Here is a 10,787-nt window from a genome sequence, read left to right as displayed (position 1 = left end):
AACTACTCAAACAGCCACAAGTGTCCTCCGAGCAGCCTGTTGGACAGCTGCACCCGTGGGGGGCCCCTGAGTGTGTCACCAAGGAAGGGGGGGTGGCGGGTGGGGGTGGGGGTGGGGGTGGTTGGAGGGTTGGGGGGTGTTGCAGAAATACCAGACTCCTTGTATCTTTCATTTGAGAAGGCTCTTGAGAGCTCTTGGACTTAAGACAAGCTGCATGATGTGCCGCTACATGGACGACAAGCCTGTATGTGATATAGCTCTTCATGGTGAACAATGACATGACAGAGCTGTTGACACGGCCCTTTATTAGTCCCCTGCTGCTGCTGCCAATGTGTGCGAGTGTGTTTTTATGTGCACTGGTATTACCATACTTGTGAGGGCCAAATGTTCTGACACAGGCACGTGCACACATAGACATGAAAGGGGGCTTGAGCCCCTGCCCTTTTAACAGTCTGTAAAAAGTGCCCTCTCTCCAGACCATGAATGCAGTTTTTACTAAGGTGAAATAAACGCAAATGCCCCCTTTCCATGCCATACCTGAAAGCAGCATTCAAGAGAATTGCCTTGTCCAAAATCTCCTGAACTTGAATGTATCATCTTATGTTGAAAGAATTGCCCTCGCTGTGTAGAAATCCATGCCGTTACGCCACATCTCCATATGCTTAGTTCAGTGTGGTATCAAGTACTGAAAATAGCCGACCTACAAGCTCACAACATGTCACAGCGCGACGTGTTGTGAGCTTGGAGGTCTGCTATTTTCAATATTTTCACCAAAAGGTCCTTTTAGAGATTTCAGCCCCTGCCTCTCTAACATTCTCTGCACGTCCCTGTTCTGACAAGTACTATAGTAGAATTTTAGAAGGACTGGTTTCTGGGTAACTCAAGATGGGCTCACAATTAGGAAGAGAGTTAGGGTTAGGATTAGGATCAGACAGTTACCCCTGATTTATACTTAGTTGCGTGCCGGACCTGCCAGTGGAGTGCACAGCACACCACAATAACAGATCTACAAGCTCACAACACGTTGCGCACTTGCGCTGCTATTTTGGGGTTGGGTTAAAAATGGAAGAAAATTGTATAAAAAAGGCATTCATAATATCATCCTAAAATGCAGATGACATCCTCACAAATAATAGTAATATAATTGTATGTGTGTGTGTGTGTGTGTGTGTGCGTGCGTGCGTGCGTGCGTGCGTGCGTGCGTGCGTACGTGCGTGTGTGTGCGCGTGTGCGTGTGTGTGTCAGTGACTTTCAGTAGGAGCTTATCCAATCAGATCCTATTGCCCTGCATGAGTAACTTACATTTATGACTCAGAATAGTGATGAAGCTTCACAATAAAAGCAAGAATGCTGTGTCACTGTAATGCACCAGCTTTTGTTATTTCATTTTACATTAAATACATTTATTTTTGTTAATGTAAGTGTTAAATAGCCTATATTCTGACTGTAATCATTGCTAGAGTTTTTGTTTGGACCACGGTCTTGTCTCTCCAATGCTTTAGTAGGCCTACACAGAAATATTTTTCAATTTGTGATAGGCTATACCAATTTTATCCAGTCAGGAGATAACTCATTATATGTGTGATGAAGTGATGAAACAAAAAACAATAATAATAATCATTGGATCTGGAACAATATAGAAGTTGATAAGTGATGTAAGGGTTTTGATATCCTGTATTTTATGTTTATTAAAAAACTGGAGAGGTGGAGAGATCTCTGACTGTTACTGAACAAACACTCCATTATTATAGGCCTACAATCAGAATAGAGGAGCTTTAATATACATGTTTTAATAAAATGTATTTTCTTTCATCATTTTACAAAAGTAAACACACACACACACACACACACACACACACACACACACACACACACTCACTCACTCACTCACTCACTCACTCACACACACACACACACACACACACACACACATGTAACCTACCCTAAATGTAAACTATAGGCTAAATCTGGCAAACATTTGATCTAATCCCAGAACATTTTGTCTTGGGAGATTTCCAACAGTGGACATGGTGATAATTAGGCCACTATGCTCGCTATGTTTACACTTCATATAATAGGAAGAGAATAGACTACCTCCATGGGAGTCCTGCTGGCCTCCATACATCATGCATGTCGTTAGAAATAGTAACTTACAGACGTGTTGGTTGGTGGGGGTGGGTGGGGGTCTTCAGGACGCCCACATGTCCCTTGTATAGTCATATAAGTTGTCAAATGTCCTGGAACAGCGAATCGGCGACGAGATCCTTAAACAGTCTCAAACAGCTGGACTGGGCTGTCAAAAAGGTATTGGATGTCCAGAGGGGGTAGCAGCAGCATATTTGACCAGCCACTGCTCGCCATCAGCTCGCACTCCAGCTTGACGTCTAGTAAGGGTCGGACGCTTCGAAGTCTCTCTCTCTCTCTCGGTCTTTCATTCCGTTTCGTTTTGTTGATTATTCTCGTCGGTAAGCCCACACACACACACAGCCATGGACGCCATCAAGAAGAAGATGCAGATGCTCAAGCTCGACAAGGAGAACGCCTTGGACAGAGCCGAGCAGGCGGAGGGAGACAAGAAGGCAGCTGAGGACAGGAGCAAAAACGTGGGTATTCGTCCACTGTGATCACCGCTCTCTGTCTGCGTCCAGTGTCCACGCACTGCTGCTGGCTGGCTGTCCGTGGCGCGCCACTGGGTGCGTACGCATGGGTGTTTATGCCACGATGACTCTCCTAACCTTTAATGGATTAACATTTGTTTTTCCCAAGAAGATCGAGTAGGGGGAGAAAAAGGGAAAAACTTTTTTCAACTTTAAAAAATTAATAATTTCAAACATTTTCTTTATTTTTTAATAACAGATGTTCAAGCTTTTTTTATTGATTATTTTATTAGACAACAATGGAGAACAGTACAAGTATAGTCAATGCAATTGAAATGTAGTACAGTACAAGTACAGTTAAACACCCTGCCTAAAAGGAACATCCCAAATAAGACCTTTTACGGTCTAAGCTCATAGCATATCGAGTTGTGAGCTTGTAGATCTAAATAAATGTAATTTAAATTAGCCTAGAAAATATCCAACATAGGGAAGATGGCTTATATTTTAAAATGATAAAAAATAATTATTGTTATTTGACAAAACAGCCTTCATTTATCTGTATAATGATTATAATCATGTAATGTTATTACGCAATACATAGTTTAATATATCTGCTTCATTATGTGTTCTTTGTGTATAGCCTATCTAAACTGTCCCCCTTTCTGTGTATGTGTGTGTGTCTGTGACATGGTTGTGAATCCAGCTGGAAGATGACCTGGTAGCTCTGCAGAAGAAGCTGAAGGGAACTGAGGATGAGTTGGACAAGTACTCTGAGGCCCTCAAGGACGCCCAGGAGAAACTGGAGCTTGCTGAGACCAAAGCCACAGATGTGAGTTGTTTGATGGCCCTGATGGAATGGGGCCCTCTGTTGAAGATGCCCAATATAATGACAACGTTACAGAGCATCTTAACATTGACCATTCACTAGTGCTCTAGCCCCCTCCTGTTTTTCCTCTACAACAAATCTCTTTAATGAGCAGACAACTGCTTTGACATTGAACCAGTATCATGTTCACTGGATGATAGCAAACTAATATCTGGAAGGGCTGATGAAACACTTTGTCTGATATGATAGCGATAGATACATATAGATACAATAGATACTTTCAAAGCCCAATGGATATTGAAGTCATAGATCAGGCTAGTTAAATTTAGCCTATGTGCTGCTGTATATGGTGATGTTGCACCTTACTGGCTTAGCAGTGGTGGCTCCCACAACCATTTGGGGCCAATCTGAGGGCCAGTGTTGAGTTTCACTTGAGCATTTTTTCTGCACTTTAAGATTTGTGGCCCCGCAGCCGCACTGGTCACTCTGCTGTCACATGCAGGGCAGATACAGTTACATGTGTGTCACCTCAAAGCACGCAGCAAATTACTCAAATAGTTCATTTGTCTCAATGAATGTTGGTCTAATTGATTGGTGTGGCCATACGTAAATAACAAGTGTAAATAATTACATAAATCAATAACTAAATAACAAAACTATAATAATCATATTCACACTACTATTATAATTATAATAAACTTTAACAATAATGATAACAAGGTTGATAAGAGTTGTATTATAGCATAAGAAACCAAAATAGCATTTGTGTTGTTCAGATTAAATCCTGAAGTAATAGGCCTATATCCTATTATAAATGGCTGTAACTGTAAGTGTAAGTTACAACCCATTATTTCCAAAATAGTCAAAACGTGACAGTGATTTTCTGGACATGTGCGAGTTGCTGGTTCATTCACACATTTCACCAGTGGGGGAAGCACTGAGCTCAAAACAAATCCTAAATCACATGAGCGATAAATAAATATCTACAAGAAGACACAATCCAAACTACCGATCGCTCTGTAAATTAGGCGATAGTAATGCACCTTGAATGCATTGATTTTTTGTTATTCCTCCTACTGACTCAGTCAGTTTTCTTATATCCTATTCCTATGCATCCCAGCAGCAGCACAGTCAGTTCCTTCCGGTGTTTGCTTGATTAAATACATTAGAGGTGGGACGCTCGCGAACGAATCGAGTCTTTTGAACGGCTCTTTGAAATGAACGATGGGATCCGGTTCGCAGTATAGGGAGCAATTAATAGGGACATTTTTGTAAAGGTAAAAGTCTGGAATTCAAAATGTAGGTACTTGAGTGAAAGTAGCCTACAAAAATATTGGTATCAAAATGTACTTAAAGTACAATAGTAGAAAGTACTCATTATACAGAATGTCCCATTTCACAGGTTTTCCAATGAATAAAATGTAGAAAAATAATTTGAAAATAGCAGATCTACAAGCTCTCGATGTGTCACAACGAGACACATTGTGAGCTTTTAGCTCGGCTATTTTCAAATGGCAGAAATGTAGGCCTATAGGGTTGAATTGAGTTGTAACTCTAATCAAAATCTCCAAAGTAGCCAAACTAGTAACTAAAATGAGTCTTTTGAGCGGCTCTTTGAAAGGAACGGGATCCCAGAGATCCGGCTCACTTCAAAGAGAAATACATCCCATCCGTAGACCATTACAGAGATCAGCGGGGATCAAAGCAACCGCCCCAGACGCATCCTTGGCTCGGCTGTCCTGTCCTGCCTGGGGCGCAGCGTCTGGTCTGGGAGTCTGGGACTGGCAGTCTGCACACAGGACCTGTTAGTTAGATAGATAGGCATAGGAATAGATAAATTAGAGATAGAGAGGATAGAGGGATAGAGAAGCCAACATGTCATCTCTGGAAGCTGTGAAAAAGAAAATCAAGAGCTTGCAGCAGCAGGCAGACGCAGCGGAGGAGCAGGCGACGGCTCTGCAGAGAGAGCTGTGTCAGGAGACCAGGTCCAGGGAGGGAGTAAGAAATGAAATATACAAAGCGCTTTCATTGAATCGTGATTTAACACTAAACAGACATTGTTTATTTACCCCGGTGTCGCTTATTGCCGACACGAATATATCTCCACAGATATGTTCTTATCGGCATGTGCAAGCCACGCCATGCCATGCCATCTACGATGGATTTAGATTAAGCTATAAATCAACCTTAATGATTTAAGTCAATTAACGCCGGGGCGGCAGACGGCTTATAGTGGTAGCCTACTACTGGTGGTGGTGGTAGTGCCATTCTGCTCAGGGAACGTGCCATCAATCATCATGGCCCAGTAGCCAGTATAGGGTCCCTGGATAAAGACTGTCGTAGATTTCCTTTATCGATTCTGACATACAGCGATAAAAGAAATCTATGACAGTCTTGATCCGAGGTTAATATTTAAGTGTTTGCCTCGTTTAAAACCATCCATTATTGCGATCGCGCAAAAAAACCCGATGGAGATAGCCTATATTATGCAAAAGAAGACGCGAGCACGCGACCCACCCATAAAGACCACCACACACGTCACAGTCACACCCAGAATAAACAAACAACCATCACGTTACAACAGGACCACCCAGACATGATACATTATCCTCTTGGAGCAAGTTTTATTATGGTGTCAGGTTTCCTCTCTACTATGGCATGTAGGATGATTAAGCCACATACCTGGAGGGTATCCAACATCAGCTGTTTGTTCATATAAAATGTGAATTTTAGTAGACTATCATTGCTGGAGGTATCCAACATGTGTAGGCTGTACGTATAGGTAAGAAGCGGGTAAAATATTTTTTTGTAGGCTACAAGCTTCCATCATTTGTAGTTTTCAGGAAAGGGAAGAACAATAGAGGTACAGTAGCAAGAAGAGCATGAAAAATAAGGATATAAACAGGTCAAATAATTAAATGTTTCCGGTATGAATTGAGTGCCAGATACCAGATATTCCTCAATGTATATATTGTTCGTATCTTATTCTTAGATATGATTCCCTTAACATTTTTCTTGAAACATAAGTCAACACCAGGGTTGTTCAGGGTTAAAAGAAATGACGTATGTAGGAGAAATGATTCCCCCATTCAGCTGTCGATCTCATAGTTTTTGTGTTAACATGCATACAGTAAGTATGGCCTGCAGCCCGTGTGTTGTTGACATGTTGTTAATAATGTTGTTGCTGTTGTTGTTGTGTCCTGGCAGGCTGAGGGTGAGGTAGCTTCATTGAACAGACGCATCCAGCTGGTTGAGGAGGAGTTGGATCGTGCTCAGGAGCGTCTGGCCACAGCACTGACCAAGCTGGAGGAGGCTGAGAAGGCTGCTGATGAGAGCGAGAGGTGGGTGCAAAGCATCTCACACAGTCCACTCTGACCAGGGCCACTACAGAATGACCAGGTTTTCTCGTCATACAGGTCTGCTGATCTGTATGATGATCAGCGTTGGTGTTTTCACTGTGGTCGGTCCCAGGAGGAATAGCTTCTGTTCATAACTGTATAGTCCCAGGTTTCTACAAGGTGGCATTCCAAAACGAAGCTATGGGAAAAGGAACTGGAACAGGAAATGGGGACATGTATCTTTCTAGAAACCCCAGGACTACAGTTATGCCCAAAGCCTATTTATCTCCTCACAAAGGACAGTGTTTATGCTGTAGTCCAGTTTTCATTTCAAGGATCCCCAGTGACATGCATTAGGCCACGGACCCCCATCTGAGAGGATGTTTCATCTCTGGGACCCCAATCTACACTGTAAAAACACTGTTCATTTAACTCTTAGAGTGTACAACTGGAACCAAATGATCCCTTACCGGTCAATTTTCACTACTCTTCAGAGTTACAGACCTGTAGGGGTCTATTTGGTTCTGACAGTCATTTAGCTGGGGACCCCCCTCCAGGACCCCTGGGGTCCCTGGAACCCTCATCTATCTATCGGTGGTTCCCAAACTTTTTTTTACTCGCGACATAAATATTTGTCCGCGATCCATGTTTTGGGAAACAGTGGTCTACCATATTTACTGTAGCTACGTAGTATCACTCTGTCATATCTTTACCCACCAGCTGTGGGTATATGTAGGATAGTGGCTCAGAGTCTCTTCCTGAAGACCAAAAGCCTAATATCTCCCCTAAGCCAAGAGGGATTCCGTCTTAGGCTGGAGGTTAAGATGTTTGGCTTTAGTGTCCCTTCCCACGCGGGGGAGACCCGGGTTCCAATCTCCTGTGTTAACGGATGCAATGAATTATCACAAATCAAATCGCAAGTTGTGAAATGGGCTGCGTGTGGCGATATTTGACACGTTGTTGTGTTTTGTGACCTCCAGAGGCATGAAGGTTATTGAGAACAGGGCGATGAAGGATGAGGAGAAGATGGAACTGCAGGAGATCCAGCTTAAGGAGGCCAAACACATTGCTGAGGAGGCTGACCGCAAATATGAGGAGGTGAGTTGACTGTGCTGTTAGCTTATCGTTTCTCATGTTCTTGTTACTTGGATTATCTTTTCTTGACCTCAAAATATTAAGAATATAATGTTGTTTTTAGACAGATGCTAGGTTCATTGTTTTGGCAATGGCTAAATTGTAAATAGTAAGCACATTGTGTGCTGTGACTCCAGGTGGCCCGTAAGCTGGTGATCATTGAGAGCGATCTGGAACGTACAGAGGAGCGCGCTGAGCTGTCTGAGAGGTAAGAACTTCCATAGCCCTTCGCACTTGTTCAGTTCTGTGGTGTCTGTACTATGCCTTGAGGTTGTCACTTTAAATGTGAAAAGACATAGTTCAGTAAAGGGCCATTTGATTTACACCAATATAACTATAATGATAACTGTAACTATATTGTTCATCATTGTCTTTGTTTCAGTTGTGGTGTGTTTTTAAAACTATATGTATATATTTATAGTTATAGTCATAGTGCTTTGTGTGAATGTGTTAGTGTTCTACCATTGTGCGTTCAGTCAACGTTTATCCTAATAATATGGTTCTCTCCTGTTTGTATCTTTCTGTCCTTGTACCTGCCAATGGTCCCTGCTTCCTACATCCATCACTAAACCACCAGCAAATGCTCTGAGCTTGAGGAGGAGCTCAAGACCGTGACCAACAACCTGAAGTCCCTGGAGGCCCAGGCAGAGAAGGTACGCATCTGATCCTCTCACATTATGGGAAAGAATACATTGGTGGACACACAGTCTTTGGCGTGATGTACTCCTTGTTATGGTGTTTTGAGTGTTACATTGTGGTGATGTTGGGGTAACATTAGGCTCTTTTGTGTGTCTACAGTACTCTGCAAAGGAAGACAAGTATGAGGAGGAGATCAAGGTTCTCACAGACAAACTGAAGGAGGTAAGTTCACTCCAGTACACAAGCGTATTCCCTACTGATTAATTCACCAGAACAGAACAACACCTGTCCATTTACTGTACCTTCCCTCTAGTGTATTATATTGTAGTCTCTTGCAATTCCTTGTCGCTAGGCGACCTCAAATGATGTTGATTGATGCATGTTGATTTAATTGATATAGCATTTATTGTGAATTATTCTAGATCTCTCTAGAATAGAGATACTCAATATACAGTAAGACTGTTGATCGGATACACTTAACCACTTAGTGTTTTCCCTTTATATACTTAATCGTACGTCAAGCTCACAACTTGTCGAATCGCGATTTGTTGTGAGCTTGTAGGTCTGCAATTTTTTAACAGTTTTGAAACGTTTAACATTTGCCTCTTTGCGTTCTCCTCCAAGGCTGAGACACGTGCTGAGTTTGCTGAGAGGTCAGTCGCCAAGCTTGAGAAGACCATTGATGATTTGGAAGGTATGAATCTTTTCCATTATGTTTTATCTTTTATTTTTATGTTGACCATATGTATTGACATTAATTGTTTTTTCAAGTGTGGATGTAGGCCTTTTGTTTTGTTCTGCAAAATCGAACGCAGTCAGCTTTTTTGAACTGTTTCAGCAACCACAAAAAGACTCACATCCCTTCTCAGAGACCTCTTTTTCTTTTAGTCATAATTAATGCTTCTCTATAATATCTTCTGACAAGCGGTTGCTCATTTTAATGCACCAGACTCAAATCTGACCTGTCCTGCAACAAGCTGGCATCTTCATTCCCTGGTCAGCAGTATTGTGGGTCCAGACAGCCGCTCTGGGACAAATATTTTGCACACTCAGTGGTACTCTGGCAAAACTCTTGCTAGGGAAGCCATCTACATTACACAGGCCCAGTGTACTGTTGTTAATATGGGCACCGGTGGCGGATAGTAACTAATTACATTTACCCAAGTACTGTACTTGAGTAAAAGCTAATTTCTTTATTTGAGTATATCCATTCTTAGATTTTTATCAAGGCAGATATTCTATTATATGTTATTAAAAATATATATGTTGCTATATACTGTACAAAGCAACTATAACACCAAAAAGGGGCTCCCATCTTGTATAGTTACAAAATGGTGTTCCAGGTCCATATGGTTTAATGTATTATTAATTACAATCCAATAATATAAACTGGACTATTCTGCAACATGAGTACTTTAATGTTTTGTGCTATAAGTATATTTTAATGCAACATTTTCTTTTGAACTTTTGTTCAAGTAAAATTTTGACTTTAACTTCTGTTTCTAAAATGTGATATTGCTACATTTTCTTCGCTTTAAAAAAAGCATCGGAACACGTCTTCCACCGCTGGTGGGCAGATGCCCTTCTCCTGCCAAGCGTGGCTCGTAAAACGCTGTACGCAACTGCGAGCCACATTTGGGAGGAGAACCATCTGAGAAACTATCATTAGCTGTAGAAGCACAAGAAGGTCTGAGGAGGTGTTCAGACTGTCAGGGTGGAAACATGTGAGGCCATTTCTTGGTGACACTTAAGGAATGTCACGTCTTAGCAGCTGTCCTGTCACATCACGCTGGCCTTCTCTATTTCTGTCCTGTTGGCTTTTACACTCTCTTTATTGTTTGTTCCTTTTGTTTTCCTCCCTGAACCCCCCCCCCCCTCACCATTATTTTGTCCTCATTGTTTCCTTGTTTTCTTTTCTCAATTTCTTCGCCATCCCTCATTCACTCCCGTGCGTGAATTCGCACCCTAGATGAGTTGTATGCCCAGAAACTGAAGTACAAGGCCATCAGCGAGGAGTTGGATCACGCCCTCAACGACATGACCTCCATGTAATTCACCACCTGCTCGTGTCCGCTCTGTGCCTTAGCACCCCCCCCCCCCCCCCCTCCCCCGAACACACACACACACACACACACACACACACACCCCTACTCACTATTTCACTATAGCTCCCTCTAGTGGCATGTGTCATGTAATGTAATTTATATTTGAATGCTGAAGTTTCAATTTACTCGACTAACCCCGTTTTATATG

General features: G+C 42.2%; 1 protein-coding gene across 2 annotated transcripts; it reads left to right on the top strand.

Moving 5' to 3' along the window:
* Window positions 1–2,489: 2,489 nt before the first annotated feature.
* tpma (alpha-tropomyosin) lies at window positions 2,490–10,586 on the top strand (the record flags this gene model as incomplete). Of its 2 annotated transcripts, none has more annotated exons than XM_080729968.1 (9): window positions 2,490–2,603; window positions 3,301–3,411; window positions 6,742–6,764; window positions 7,742–7,859; window positions 8,033–8,103; window positions 8,473–8,548; window positions 8,694–8,756; window positions 9,159–9,228; window positions 10,504–10,586. In XM_080729968.1, the coding sequence occupies 9 exons, from the start codon at window positions 2,490–2,492 to the stop codon at window positions 10,584–10,586; spliced, it is 729 nt and encodes a 242-aa protein (XP_080586094.1). The 2 variants fall into 2 exon arrangements, with proteins under 2 accessions (XP_080586094.1, XP_080586093.1); XM_080729967.1 differs by having other exon boundaries at window positions 3,301–3,426; window positions 6,631–6,764.
* Between the last annotated feature and the right edge of the window lie 201 nt (window positions 10,587–10,787).

Source organism: Nannobrachium achirus (assembly GCF_963921795.1).
Source record: "Nannobrachium achirus genome assembly, chromosome: 7".
In the NCBI taxonomy this organism is placed as follows: domain Eukaryota; kingdom Metazoa; phylum Chordata; class Actinopteri; order Myctophiformes; family Myctophidae; genus Nannobrachium; species Nannobrachium achirus.
Note: the sequence above shows the minus strand (reverse complement) of the source record. Positions and strands in the feature narration are given on the sequence as shown.